General features: G+C 39.9%; 1 protein-coding gene across 1 annotated transcript; it reads right to left on the bottom strand.

Moving 5' to 3' along the window:
- Positions 1-671: 671 nt before the first annotated feature.
- STOX1 (storkhead box 1) lies at positions 672-14,128 on the bottom strand. The gene is made up of 4 exons (XM_063339257.1): positions 14,113-14,128; positions 6,165-6,317; positions 1,885-4,195; positions 672-763 (listed from the first exon to the last, which is right to left on the bottom strand). The coding sequence occupies exons 2-4, from the start codon at positions 6,295-6,297 to the stop codon at positions 724-726; spliced, it is 2,484 nt and encodes an 827-aa protein (XP_063195327.1). The 5' UTR covers positions 6,298-6,317; positions 14,113-14,128; the 3' UTR covers positions 672-723.
- Positions 14,129-15,635: the final 1,507 nt, after the last annotated feature.

Genomic DNA, 15,635 nt, shown 5'->3' with positions numbered 1-15,635 from the left:
TTAAGAGAAAGAAAGTGGCAATCAGGAGCAGAGCATAAGAGTGCTGGCCTGCAGCAGGGTTTCTCTCAAAGCGATGCCACTGACCTTACCTGCTATCTCTCAGACCAACACGTTTTCGTTTGTGAAGACTAAATCCTGCTTGCTGTATCTAAACGGGCCAAGTAGATGTAGGAGGACATCTGAGATTTCTTCAGGACACAGTGAGGAAAACCTTAGGATTCAAGGAGTTTTTAGAGTAATAAGGTGCGTGCCAATCTAGGTTTTTTGCTTTGTTTTCTGACAGGGGAGACAGAGCATGCTGTTACTTCTGTGGCACAAGTAGGAAACACTTTCAAGAATTGCAGTGTGAAACAGTCCTGTCCATCAGATACAGTTCCTATTAGAGCAACACATACCCTTTCCCGGTTAATAGTGTCATCTGAACGAAGTATTCTCATTTTTATTATCACAGGGAAGCAAAAACTAATTAAAGATGAGAGCAACAGAAATACACATCAGCTCTCCAAATACTATGGTCAAAAGTTTTAACAGCTTTGATTTGGAGACAGCCTCACAGATGTGACTGATCACACTTAGAGTATGGTTACATTGTTAAAAAGGGAAAGTTTACAACGGTCATTAAAAAAATAATCAAATATTCATGACCAGAGTTAGCTGAAGCAAGGAATTTTGTTGCAATTGTCCTTCCACTTTGTCCTCCTCTTTGCATTAGTATTTATGCTTTCAAAATTTGGCAGGAAACTTCATCTTCTTTTCAGTCCATCTAAAATAACAGAATTATTAGACATTAGACTTTACATTCTAAAAATAAACTGAGTTGCCTTAGCTTTTGGTACAACAGATGGCATCAATACGAACAATCAAAATGACCCTTTAAATGTATTTTGCTAAATAGCATCCAACATATTTCAAGTGTACATGTCCCAGTAACACTAGAAATGTGCTTTAAAGAGTGTACAGCCAAAAGCTGCTTAAGGGGAAAAAAAAAAAAAAATTGGCAGAATCTCTTCAAAAACTATAGTATGTAATGTGTTGCTTCATATACTGGCTTCTCAAGATGACAGTACATATCTAATGAGAACTCCAATGGTTTAATTACACTGAAGTACCAGTCCTTTAAGATCTGAAGAATATGTGTTGCTATTAAAAAAATTGATACAATTTTTCCCTCACAGCATTTTAACTTATACTCTTGCCAAGTTAGTTAACAGTTTTGTAGGTCTTCTCCACATGCAACAGTGTAAAAACTTGTTTCATACCAATTCGTTTTCCATTAAGGGATTTTTCAAGTATAGTTACAGGCAAAATCTACCCTATGAAAGGAAGCAGAAGCTTCTAGCACAAGCGATGTATGTGTTCTCCTGTCTATCGTGAGCAAGTTGGATGGTATTTTGTACTTTAAGTTTTGATTGAGCATCTCTATAAAGCACTTTTTATTCTTCTTCTACAAGAAACCGTGACAATATCTGTAATGTCATATAGCAAGATCAATGCAAGCTGAACCTGTCTGCTAACAGGAGTTTATCAATCACCATGTTTAACACTGAGTTTGTCAACCACCACCATGTTTCTTAACATTTCTGCACTTAGCCATCTCCATCTGCAAGGCCAAGTTCACACTATTTTCTTGCCTTATGAAAACAAATGCATAATATAAACAGCAGCACCTGTATAGCTGAATTAGGGGGAATGTTCATATAAAAAGATGTGGTAGAGCTATACCATTTGAGTATTTCTGGGACATGACACTGAAGTTTTTAAAGATAATAAGAATTTTGTTGGGGTGGTGGGGGGTGTTGTTATAATTTACTGCAATATTTCTGCCTAAATTTGATCGTTAACTTGAAGATAAAACACCTAGCATAGTTACATGTGTTTTCCTACCTTGGGGAGTCAATTCCACTGTCTCCTGTCATGCTGTGGTTTTCTGTCCCTTCCAAGTGTTTCTGTCCTGGTATCACAGTACATGCATTGTTAAAAACCAGATCTGTTTTACCCAGAGGGTTTCTTGTTTGGTTGGTCTGTGAGCCCAAATCACAGCACGCCACTACTTCACCCATCTCATAAGTGAAGTTCTGCAAAGTGTCAGCATCTGAGTCAGCCTCATTAGTGTGGCAGAAATCTGCTACAGGTGAACCCTTCACACATTCAGTAAGGCCAGTTTCTTCTTCCTTTCTGTGACCTATCAGAGTAACCTGACTGTACAAACAGCTTTCTTCCGTGAAATCTGTTTTTGGATGCTCTTTTGAGCCATCTATTGACTCTGCCAAACTAGCACTTTCCTTATATCCGTGCTCTCCAGAGTCACGTTTATTTACAGTTGTGTTGTACTGGGCAGGATAAGTATTAACCTTACAGTTTTTCAGGCATGTAGCTGTCCCCAGGTTTTGCACAGCTGTACTCCAGTCTCTTGTATCTGAATGAGCATATCCAGGAGGCAGGTGAGGTGGTTCACTGCCTTTAAAACTGTCATCAAGATGTAACAAGCTACAGGTGTCACCATCATGTGCTTTTTGGTAGAGGAGATGGCAGTTCTCAGTAAATCCTTCACTTTCCAGCTTCATTGATCCAGGATGGCTGGCACAGTCATATTTAAATATAAGTTCACTCTTTTTATCAATCTTTTGTCTGTATGTCACACCAGGTTTTTTTACCAGGTTAGCATTGGATGAATAATTTGAAAGATGGACATTTTGGAATTCATTTTCTGTTTGATCTAATAACTCACACACAGTGTCAGCTTTGCACCTGCGATACTCATCTTTCAGATGTAGTGAAAATTTTGCATCTTCTTTGCACACACCATTCTCTCCAGTGTAGGAGTGAGGGGATTTTTTACTATCCCCAGGATTTTTTTTTACTGTTCTTCTGTAGGTGTTTTCTTCAGAAATATTACTCTCCAGAAAGTATTTGTCTTTACTATCTATTTGCCAAGTACTGCCATGCAGATAACTAAAGTTTTCACTTAAATTTCCTTTCTTTAGTTGGAGAGCAGACCTATTAGCATGGAGTAGTTTGTTTTGCTCTGCTTTGCCAGCCTGCATTTCAGTAGCCAGCTGTTCAGTTTCATATTCAGAGGTTTTTGAGGACTCCAAGGACTGTGGCCTTTGTAAAGCCCTTTCTTGCTTTCGAGTCCTGGACTTCAGCTGACTGTTAATAGTACCTTTGTACGCTTTTGCATAAAAGTTGTGTGTCCATGACAGACCCTGAAAAGGGTTCTTAATTTGTTTTTTATATATGACATAGGATTCTACTGCTACATCAGATGGCTTTTGGTTTCTGATCAGCAGTGAAAGGTTCTCATCCAGTTTCTCATTTTGGGATGTTAGCTCATGGACGCGAGATTTCCTGTTGCTTCTGCTAATCTGCTTCTCTTTGTTTGATTTGGTTTTCCTGCTGTGTTTACTTTGTGTCTTTTGAACACAATCCTTTGAAAGATAGTTTTGCCTGAGTGTTGATGCTTCAGCCAAGGTACCCTTACTGATATATTTTTTCTGCTCTTCAGACTTCTGCATTAGTATTGTGTGTTTAATCAAATTATCAATGGTAAGAGTAGGGTTAATACGCTTGATGATTTCATGTTCAACATCACGTGGAATGTTATCTAAGTCATCTTCATCCCTGACAGGCCACTCCTTGGGAGGAAACTGGTCTGAAAAAGTGGAGTACTCCTTAAGTTTTTCTTTTGTAGAAGCACTTCTCCAGAAAAGGCCAAGGCCAAACCTTTTGCTTTTCAGTTTCTCTTTCGCAGATGTCAGGGATTTGGTGGTGTCCCAGGGATGGTTTTGAGCAGATGTGGAGATCCCTTGAGTTTGAATTGAAGGCTTCAATTCACTGCAGCCTTTCTTACCTCCTCCACTAGGTTCACGGTTCATTAGCTGCTGATGTCTTTTTTCACGGAGCACATTCTTGTCAGGGAAACAATGGCAGGACCTGTAACAGGATACTTTAGGAATATTTTCTTTCACTAGGTCAGCACAGCGCTCAATGTTTACCAGGTAAGTGACGGAAGATGATGAACAGCAGCAACTGTCCTCCAGCAGGACCCTTCTGTTGTCTTCTGTGGCATCATTTGTGATAAAGTATGTGTTGGGAGTGACAATGAAGTATCCTTCTCCCGTATGATAGATTTTCCTTTCTTTGATTAGAGTGCCAAGGATATTATATAAGATACTGTAGGAGGGAACTACAATGCCTACAACAAAGATGCAGATATTTCAAATCAGAAATAAGTTTTCAAAATAAAGTGGGAGCTGGCCAAAACAAAAAAAAAAAAAAAAAACCTGTCATACAACAGATCTGTAAGCAACTGAACATGAAATACCCAATGTATTTAGTTCACAGGATTCCAAAGAATTTTGAAACTGACCTGGCAACTGAAGTTTAAGTAGCACATACTCAATTTCAACATGAAAGTGTCCAGTATCACCAGACAAAAAGCAGGATTTTCTTTTTTTAATACATCACCACTCTGCTGAGCTTCCAGAGACAGCAATTGTGCTTGCATCCAGCTGTCCCCAACCCACAGCTCTGGGCTCCCTGCACAACAGAGACACCCTTCTCTGCAGTGGTGTCCACACATGGAGGGCAGCGAGGGCTACCCCAAATCTTGGCGTCGGCACAGGCTGCAGCTCTGAGTTAGGGAGAGCCCTCCTGGGCCAGCCAGGTGAGGGCGGCACAGAAACATCATCCAGACGAGGGCTCTGGTAGGTGCAATCCTGCCAGTGTCTTACAGATCATACAGATTTTAAAACTGCAACGGCCATTCCTCACTCATGAGGCAAGGTCACCCCTGAGGAAGAAGGTAAAGGCCAGCTGTGTTTCTGGTTGTTACTGCAGCACTGCTGTGATGGAGCTTAGCGTGTTTTCCTTCAAAGAAGCAATGGTGTTCTCTTTGTGTCTGTCAGGTTATGATATTCATGAGACACACGTGCTGCCAGGTGCAAGCCAAACCATGTGTTGTTCATAGCATTTCCCTCTTGGCAGGTTATTCAACGGTGGCTTTTAGCAGTCTTTCTGAAGCTTCTGGTATAATTTTGTCAGATGACAATTGCTACCGAAGTCTACCTCGCTGAGACTGGTCTCAGCTGCTAGTTTCCCCTCAGGTATTACAGTCCCAGAGTCATTAGTCTAGTGACATCTGATCTACTGCCCCAGGTTTCTGCTGATCCCCCATCCCCAAGAATTAAAACTTCCAGCAAAGCGAAAACACAGCAAGAAATATACCTTCTTCTCTACAGACTTTGAGAGTGCTGCTTCCCCCTGACCTGAAAATGCTACCTTGTGGTTGTCTCAGTGCACACATGGACTACATCACATTCTTGGCAGGGTTCTGGGCCTGTTTATAGGGTTGCATTAAAAATTTTCCTACTAGCGAAAACAGTTACCAGATCAACCTGCAACATTTGCACAGCTATAATATTATGAAGACTCAAAAGAGGAAGTTCAGTATCAAACCAAGCAACCTCCTGCAGAGGGCCACAATGAGCCTTTACAAAGTGTCACACGCAGGCACGCACATACTTCAATACTGCAGATCTAAGGGAAAATGAACAATTTTCAGATTCAAAAGAAAATGCAGCATTTAAGGGAAGTGGCTGCTACCCCATCAGAAGAGAAGGAATAAAGCTCATTTAGTGAAGCAATTTGCTGTCATGAAAGAAGGGGCAGGAGTTTGACCAACAAATCTGAATTTGAGGTTGGTTTTATTTTCTGATAGCAAACACCAGATGTAGACTCCTACCCAGTCCCTTTGCCATCAGTCAGCTATGTTCCCATCTCTTAAAAGAGGACTCAAAGTCTGTGATCTGACACATAGTCTATTTTATGCTGTTACATATCTGTCACCTAAATACCTCATCTATGCTTTCCTACCCTCTAGAAAGGGCATACTCTCAACATGCTACTCACTCTGTTCCCTCTCTTATTCTCAAAGAAGATTTATTAAAATCTATAAAAAGGATTACATTCAAAACAATGTTAGTGACACTCAGAAATTTATGAGGATAGTATGCACATCCATGTATTCTACCAGTTGCCTGTTAATTTATATTCTTTCATATTGCCAGCTTTGCTTGTAAACATCAGTGATCACTTGCCCAACATCAGACACTCAACTTGATGATACAGTCACTTCTAAAAGGAGAGAGAAATGAACACATTACCTGGATAATTTTTCACTAACTGCTCCATTAAAGTTTCCTGCGTGACCATCACATGATCTGCATTCATGTCTGATATGGTACGGCATATTTCTTCTGACAGAGAAGTGGAGCGTGACTGCGAGAGACGATTCATGAGAACAGGGATCACATCACCTGAAGTCCAGAAGGAAGGGGAAAAAAATTGTTTTAATGGAATAGCGTTTCATTTTTTCTATTAGCTGTAACAGATTTTCACTGAAAATTTCTTGCACCTTATCCTCAGCTAATTTTCTTTGGCAAATTACTTTGAAATATTTTTCAGAGAAGGGAAATGGCTCTAGCACTTTTCAAGTGCCATTGTAATGAAGGAAACAAAAAGTTACTTTAAGCACATTAGTTTGTTTGGTATTAAATTCCAGCTTAAGCCATCATTTAGCTTAATAAAGAGGAAGCAGAGAGAGAGAATTATGTTTGATGACTGTTGACTCATTAGATGACTGTTTACATACGAAACCATGCAAAACCTGTATTTTTCTAAATAGCTAAAACCTTTATCAAGCGCAAAATCTTCTCTCAGAATTCAGGGAAAAATAGATTAGCATCAGACTTTGTCCCTTATCTAGCACACAAATTTGAACAGAAATAATAACAATTCTGGGTTTAGACCAGGCTCTAGAATTAGAGATTATCTACTCGACTGGGCAGAGGGCAAGTTGAGAGATATTAGTTGTTTAGCTTAAATAAGCAAGTTTTAATTAGAATAAGTTACTTAGGGTTATAATATGGTATGATTCATGCTGTTTGCTTAGCTTTACCTAGCACAAGTACCTAAATTTACTGAAACCTTTAGGCCACAATACAGTTAATTTTCTCAGTAATTTTCCTAGCAGCTGGTACAGTGCTGTGTTTAGTCTTTTAGTATAAGAAAAATGTTGGTAACACACTGATGTTTCAGTAGTGTTTTCCCTACATCTGGGACTTTTCAGTTCCCCATGTTCTGCCAGTGAGCACAGGTGCACAAGAAGCATAAACCATAAACCAGAAGATAAGGAGGCTACAACCATCAGCAGAGACTGCAAATCAATAAGACAAGGGCAGTCAACAGCCTGCCTAGACACAGAAAAAAGAATCCAATAAGGTGTTAGAAGACCCCAGACCAAAAGTCACTGTTGGACTACAAGACGCATGAACAGCACGTGAGGGACGGGTGTGTAGATCACAAGGGTATAATTGCCCAGGATTTCTTTGTTCGAGGTGTCTCCCTTTTCAGAGGCACCTAGTCTGGGCTGACCTTGCTGCTGTACTTTCAATTCAATTACTTATTTTTATAAAATCTGATGCCTGAGACTCATTTAACAGGGCAAAAACTAGTTACAACTGCACAGATTTTTTAGGCTAGGTGACCATCTCTCCTGGTGAGAGACAGTAGCAGTTGTCCCTGTTCTGCATGACAAAAAGCAGAAGCTCAGAAGGTCTAAAAGCATGGCCAGGCTCCCCTGGTAACTCTGCAGCCCCAGCCCAGGGCGCTGAAAAGAGCCTTAGTCCTTCACCTCAACTCACTCATCCATAAAACACAAAGATAAACACTGCCCTCTCACCTTTGCAAGATGGCACGACTAGTAACAGCAAGCCCAGCAAGTACTTCTGACACAGTACCAGAAAATGATGGAGGAAAACCTGAAATCAATATTTTCTCTGAAAGCCGATGACAAAGCACAAAGCAGGGACTCACCTGAGGCCTGTGCATACAGTAAGACAATGAGTGCATACACCTTCTCAGAAAAAAAAGGTTTTCTTTTTTTTGTCTTTTTTTTTTTCCCCAATTAGACCATCTGTTCCCACTACCAGCTGCTGTTCTGTGCTTCCCTGTTCTGTTGCACAGAAAGTTACTTAAATGCTAACAGTAATTTTCCCACAAGTAAGAAGTGACAACTTAGATATTCACGTTTAACTAAACTTCAGTTGGATAATCTGCTGGATGACTCTGTAACCCAATATTTATCCTGTAGGCAGAAAACTACAACACAAACCTTTCTCCAAGTAAATAGATTAAGCAACAGCGCTTTTAAGAGCTTAAATTGCTCTTGACCTTTGTTTTACAACTGCTGCTATGTTCAACAAAAAGCACTCAGAAAAAAGTCCTGGCATACAGTTTCCTCAGTGATGTTGCTAGGATACTCCTTGCAGGTGCAGAAACCATCGCAAGCTTTCTTTTTGTATGGGAAGAGACCATCAGCATTCAGTAATAACTGTTGTGAATAGTTGCTGTCTCAAGTCTCTGCTGTAGGCATACCTTGTTGCTCCCAGTTTTACCATTTGTTCCTGCAGAGCACCAAACTGCTAAGGAGTAAAACACCAAGTAAGTGTAATAAAAAATTATTCGTTATCTTTATTACTATTATCTTCTTATTGATAATTTATTATTAAAAACTTAATTCCATAGTTGAATAACTATTGTGGTACACTTTAGATCTTCTCCCAAGTTTGATGGAAATACATAAAAGCTGCATCCCTTAGATTTGCCCAGAGAGCAGTCTTAATGATTTGTGCAAAGTACGTCTCAGGCCTGATGCAAAATCCCCAAAATGCCATGCTTCATTAAAGCTCTTCAGTATCTGTACCTTTACAGCTCAAAAAAGACTGCAGAAGCCCCTGCCCCTTCCCTACTCTACATAAATCATCTGATAAGAGTCATCTTCCTGGTTTCTTCATAGTTTTTACCAGGACTTTTTTATGCCTATGTGCAAGGTACCTGTCAGCAGTCAAGGAACACAGGCTAATCCTCTCGATAGTTTAAATACAGCACAGTTCCCGTTTCACGCTCTGTAGCTTGCTAGTACTCATGTATTATCATCCTTCAGTTTTGTTTACCTGTCTATTCAAACTCTGTTCATTACCTGGACACCCGAAACCCAAGAATACCCTTTTGGAGCACGTATCAGTCACAATGTGGGGAAGTAATCTGTAATACGAGCATCAGATAACAAAACTCAGCACACAGAAAAGTCTCTAGGTATTCTTGACTAGCACAAAGTGATTTTTTGTTCTATCTCTGTAATGTGAACTTTACCATTTTTCACTGCAGAATTTTTGCATCTTCTGGTTCTAAGAAAAATTACATACAAGACTAGTTTTATCTGGGTAAAAATCCCCGAGTTTTGGGGAACCGAACAGAGAGGCATTTTATTACAGTAGTGCTCAATTTACTTCTTAAAAGTTTGAGTAAACAATTTAAGTAACAATAAAAAGTTAACAGTAAATTCATTCCAGAAAAAAAGAAAACAAATGCAAATCAAGACTAAACTGCCTTATACGATTCCACTTACATCTCTTGAGGCAGGGAAGACACAGCACATCACAGAAACAGAAGACTGACTTTTCTGTTTTGTAGGTGGAAAAATCTATCTTGGAATTGCTTTGTGTGCTGTATTAAGTTGAACATACGAAAGATCCCACAGGGCCTGTGCTTCTTTGCATGACAACCCTGGTGTCTGATGCACTTCACTTTTTGCAGAAATGCACCAGGAAAGCCATACGCAAGTACAGTTCTGCTAGAACTGCAAGGCTTCTGCTTTTCTATAGACTAGAGAGCATTGTGGTCACATTTTATAGCAAAAATTACATTTTATAATTAAAGACAAAGAATTTTAAGGAACAAAAAGTTAGTAAGAACATCACAAAGTTGGAAACTGCAGCAGAACGCTTTTTGAACATTAATGAAGATTTTACAACATGATTATTAAAGAATAAAAATTCTTTAGAGATTATAAAGACAGCGTTAGGATCATGAAAACATTTTCAATTTTAAGTATATAACAGGGAAACTATTTGGCACAAATATTGTGTACTAGATCCTGTTTTCTGAAACATCCTTTTACTGAAGCAAAGAGTAAATAGTTCAATTACATTAGAACTGTCAAATCTTGTAACATGTTTAATCCATTACTGAAACAAACAAAAACTCTCAGGAACAGCAGACAATATATTTCTGTTTGATTATTTTGTACAACTGTCAAAGAGAGAAACAAGACAATTAAGTGTCAGGCAAGGTCAGTGACACTTCTTCAGTTGACATTAAAAAGAAGCTACACACACATCGAAACATCAGATTTCTATACCTACCTATTCCTGCAAGAACAGACACTACCAAATCAGGACAATTAGGCAAACAATGTCCTCCATTTGGACTCAATTGTTGGTTTTTACAAACAAAGAATGATGCCATGCAACTTGGCGGGGGGGGGGGGGGGGGGGGGGGGGGGGGGGGGGGTGGAAGGCAAAACAAAAGCCAACCACTTTTTCTGCCTCCCCGACAACACCCAAAAGTCTAGTTGCAGCTGCAAATGTTATGAACTTTAAGAAATATGGCCTATAAATGCTTTCTGAGGTTCCTAGCCAAGAGCCATCAAATCTCTACTCTGATCTTAGGGCTAATGACAACCCACAGCCATTTTTTCTTTTATCAGCAATAAACCACCATCACCACCACAGTCAGGTATGTTGAAAATAAAGCAGGATTCAAGAAGAAAGGCAAAAGCTTTCTCCTGCAGTCTCTGTCCAAGCTCCCAGATAGGAGCAAGTTACACAGCAGACACCAATATGTCCAGTGTGGTACAGTTTTCCTTAAGATGAACACAGTGAGAAAGTTTTTGCCATTGAAACGTGTATCTCTGATATTCGGAGAGATCAACTCTTCAACGCTTACCAAGGCCACTGACATGTCCACTTAAATGCACCAGAAACATCTTGAGAGCAGGTTTCAAGCTCCAAAGGTACTGACCAAACACATGAGCAAGCACACAGCTTCAAATAGACTGTTTAAAAGAACACCACTTCTGCTTGCTTGAAGACTGGCAGGCAAGTTGCCTTGAAAGATTTGTGTTTCACCCACAACAGCTGGCAAAGTAGACAACAAGCAAAACCATATAAACACATCTGCCTTCGGGGCATTCTCTGGCAGAGAAATTGAACTATCAACAACAGCACTCAAGATAATTATTTTTTCATATACTTTAGCAAGCCAATAGCTTTTAAGTCAATTCACATACGGCACTGAGCGTAACCAGCACAGATGATTGCAAGGAAGATCATCTTTAGCCATTTCAGCATTCAGCATCAGGCTTGATCGTGAAAGACATTTATTCAAAAGCTTCTTTGCAGGAAGATAAAAATAACACAAAACGAAACGGTCCCAGGTAGGTTGTAAAACTGCCAATGAGTAGCCCATGGAGCCAAACAACAGAACAGGAATAAACCATTCACTGGCAACCTCTCTGGCTCCTTTAATTGTCTGCAGGTGGTGCCATCCACTGCTACAGGAATTTGACACAAACACATCTTTTCCACTTGGCCTGGTCCAAAAAAGGCCCTTCGCAACCCTGGCATTTCTCCACTAAACCAGCTCTGCCTTTTCCTTGCTCCCAGCCCTGTCCTCTCTTCTGCAATAAATCTCAGACCATCCAAATAGCTCTTTAATGTCAAAAGCTTTGTTCTAGCAGAAAGTGTTACTAGATGTTGTTTAGATACTTACCTATACAGTGAAAGACTTACTATAAAAACATCTGTTTAGCTAAAGGTCAACTCCAACTGCTGCAATATTCCCAGGGCTGACTCCTTTGCCTGGAAATGTGCTGTCACACAAAAGGCAGTCACAAAAAGTACACCATATAAAGCCAGAGTCATGGGAGTAAGATACACATACGGTTATGTCTCCTCTCCCCAGAATGGACCAAAATTCACTTCTTTGCACACTGCATGGCTTCAGCTCACATTTACCCCAGCCAAGGAAAGTCACACATGTCTTTCAGAGACATAGCACCCACAGAGCTATTCAAAAGAGAACAAACCCCCCTGCAGAGGGTTTCCAGCAAACCATGAATCAGGGGACACATGACAGCTATTATGTCCAACTCACTCCCAGGCAACCCTTGGCACAATGCCACCCACTGCAGAAGAAGCTGTCAGAGAGCTTGGTGCAGTTGTAGCTTCCCTAAGACCCAGGCTCCTGGCTTGCAGCGAGGACAGGAGCCACCACCACACACTGAAGTGGAATGAAGCAGTCCTCAGATCTTGTTTCAGGGCATACCCCACTGCAGGAAGTTTTTTTTCACTCAGCTGAGAACACAGCTTTGATGGTATATGGGCAACTTCATACCTGCCTCAGCAGCTTGGGATGTTGATGGATATGCACAGCTGCTTTGCCTTCCGCTCTCCGAAAACAGATATCCAACTTTAAAGGTGTTCCCTATGCTAGAAAATAAGTTTCTGCACCATTTCATTGGGCTGGAATTTATGGCCCACAGGAAAAAAAAATACAAAAAAAAAATCAAAATCCAGTTTAGAAACAAAAAGCAGCATCTTTACCACCATAGGAGGTCTCAGAGGAGTTGTTTGGATACTGCAGATTAAACAGCACTAGTTTGGACTTGAGGTCCTTAGCCCACAGTTCCCAAGCCCTTCTCCATGGCTTTGGCCATGTATTAAACACCCTTTCCACATTCCAGTTCACCTAAATCTCAGCCAAAAGGAAGTGACAGAAGACAAACAGAGCAACTGAGCACCTCCACTGCATTACAGAAGATTCAGTAAATATCGTTTCAAAAGCCAGTTTAGCAGAACCCTTACTGTGAAGATACTGGGTTGCTGGATCTCACAGACTAAGGTGAAACCTCCAGCAGAAATTAGAGACATGTGCAGGTGCCTGTGGGATATTGAAAAAGTAGTAGAACAATTCCATGGGAAAAAGTAAATGACGCAGTCCATGAAGTACCTAAGCAAGTGATCTGAGTGACAGACTTGCTTTGCTGCAATATTTTCTTGGGAATAAGCAAAATATTTCATAATTTCAATAGAGTTTTCAACCACAAAAGATAAATGCAGTATCCAGGAAAAAAGATATTGCTACAAGACAAAAAATAAAGCTCACACTTTTTTTTTTTTTTTTTTAGAAAAGCAGAATAAAGTTCACAGAAGTTCGGTTTATTTCAGTTTTTCAAAAAAACAGTGCTTCAGCTTTCAAAACAGACTGAGTTTGCTAAACAAACAGCAGCTGCAGTTTCAGTTGTTTCCTTGCCCAGGAAACACTGTGTGCTTCAGTACAAACCAGGCTACTGACGGAGCTGTGCACCGCCAGTGAATGGAACATGGGTTGCTGCTGATGCATCAATATAAGATAAAACATACTTGGAAAAAAAAATGTTTCGCATCGTATATTAATTATTCCCAAGGGCTTCACTGTATGCTCACCGATGTGAGTGGTTTGTTAGGTTTTGAATCTTGAGCTCTCTGTTTGTTAGCAGTTTGATAGCACTGTGTGAGCCACATTAATGATACACACTACCAGTATCTCTTTACTTCAGTTCTCCCAGGAGTGTTTTTATAAAACATAGTAAGGAATTGGCAGAGTGGCTCTGAATGTATGTTGTTTTAGGAATGCAGATACCTACATCTCTCTAACATGATGTTTAAAAAAAAACCCCAAACAGTTGGCAAGAAAAAGCTCGTGCAAGTACCACAGCAATTTTATCAGGTTAAAGAAAACCATGTTGCCATCAGCCTCAGCTTCTCTGTGCACACCATCCTTCATTCCGCAAACGTTTAGCTCTTGGACTGTATAAACAAAAGATCACTAAAGCTCTCTAAGTATGAAACAAGAAGAAAAGTTGTCTGAATAAAGCCACTCACCTCTTTCTGCTGATACTTGTAATCAATTTTTATTTGGTATTGAATGAAAGCAAGCCTTTTAACAAGGCTCCTCAGTATTGAGGAGGCTCCTATTACTCACACATCAACGAAGGCCAAGAGCATCCTGGGCTGCATATTAACAGGAGCAGGGCCAGTAGATCAAAGAAAGTGATTATCCGCCTCTACTTGGTGCTTATTAAACCACATCCAGCATACTAAGACTAGTTTGGGGCCCCCAATATAGAAAAGACATCCGTAAACAGGGGTGAATTCAGCAGAGTCTCACCGAGATGGTCAGGGCTGAACACTTGCCCTGTGAGCCAAGGCTGAAGGAACGGATCTTGTTGAACCCGGAGAAGAAATGTGTTTGAGGGGACCCGACAAGAAGAGCTTCTCCTGATGAAAATCTTTAGCACTGAGAAATACACAACACATATCAAGTTCTTCACAACTAAGTTTGTTAGAGGCTATTTTTAGAAAAACATCGGAGTAAATGAAACTGAATGCTGCTTATTATAAACAAATTATATACTCCTGCTCAGTGGTACTTGTTAAACAGTGTGACTAGAGACTTCTTGCTGAGACAGTGAAAACATTTGCACACACAAACGCTTTTGCAGGTTAGACCTTTCAGGCAATTCATTCTGAGCAGACCTGATAAATGCATTAGGATTTTGAAGAACATTGCAGTACCTTGCTGCTGGGAATTCAATCAGTATTTTGAAGATAGCATTTGGGTTTAGTGCAAAATGTATTCAACTGAGAAAAGGCTTTTATAATACAGGATTAATACCTTAGTAAGCATTTGATATGGAAATGCATGAAACGTGCAAAAACATGAAACATACCATCTCATCTGTAGTCAGTGGTAAGGGCTGAATGCCAGCTTAAATTGGTGCTAAACATTATGAAATAATGTAAGGTTTACATAGCCATTGCACAGAGAGAATTAAATTAGTATGCAAATAATAGCAAGGCAGATAAAAAATTGTCCTTCAAGGAGTACAAATGTTTTCTTCCTTTTTTTCCTCCTGAAAACATATCAACAGACCCACCACTGTAACAACTGTGATAACCAGGAAAACCCAATTACAACAGAATATGCAAGTTAGTAAATTCTGAATCAGATACCTTACTGAAAATAACTTTAGAAGTAATGTTTGAGAATAAAACAGTTAAAAACTCAGTTAAACTGTTCTTCATGTTCTGTCAGCCTTTACACAGCACCGCAAAATAAAGCGCAATTTTAGGTCATCCACTCTTTTCAGGCCTGAAGAAAATAAAAAGGAATAGAACTCTAAAGAATCCTAAACGGCCCAATACAAAGTTTGACCACATAGTGTGAGTTACACTTTGAAGAAGCCAGCACCATTGAAGTACAAAATTATTCTCCTTTGACTTGCAAACCTACATCCCTGTTTGTGAGGCAGGATGAAAGACACTGGAAGAAAGGGACTCCAAAAGAAAGGAATCCCATGAAGCACATCCCCAGCCTCTTGCTGAGCTGCCATCCGCATTAAGATTGTGTGTTCCTGTGTGTAACTACAGAGTGCCCGACTCCAGAATCATGACCTTTTGTAGGCAAAAGAGGAATCAGCTACTTACAAGGCCATGATTTCATCTGTAGCTTCATTAGACACACAGCAGATAGTGACACTAATTGCTGTGAACAAATTTAACTTATTCAAAGGAAATAAATCTGGCCTAAAAGCTTGCCAGGTCCATTTTGGAAAATAATTTGTCTCTTATTTTAAGCAAGACTGAGAATTGCTAAGAAGTAGAGAAGACTCAAGTATGCAGTTATAAACA

Source organism: Chroicocephalus ridibundus, chromosome 6 (genome assembly GCF_963924245.1).
Source record: "Chroicocephalus ridibundus chromosome 6, bChrRid1.1, whole genome shotgun sequence".
Classification (NCBI taxonomy): Eukaryota; Metazoa; Chordata; class Aves; order Charadriiformes; family Laridae; genus Chroicocephalus; species Chroicocephalus ridibundus.
The sequence above is the reverse complement of the archived record's forward strand: the minus strand, read 5'-3'. Positions and strand labels throughout refer to the sequence as shown.

Coding starts and splice junctions, on each gene's coding strand:
- STOX1 (XM_063339257.1), bottom strand. CDS start 6,297: ATGAATCGTCTCTCGCAGTCACGCTCCACTTCTCTGTCAGAAGAAATA. Junction 4,196..6,164: donor GTTAGTGAAAAATTATCCAG/GTAATGTGTTCA, acceptor TCTTTGTTGTAG/GCATTGTAGTTCCCTCCTAC. Junction 764..1,884: donor AGTGGAATTGACTCCCCAAG/GTAGGAAAACAC, acceptor CTGTTATTTTAG/ATGGACTGAAAAGAAGATGA.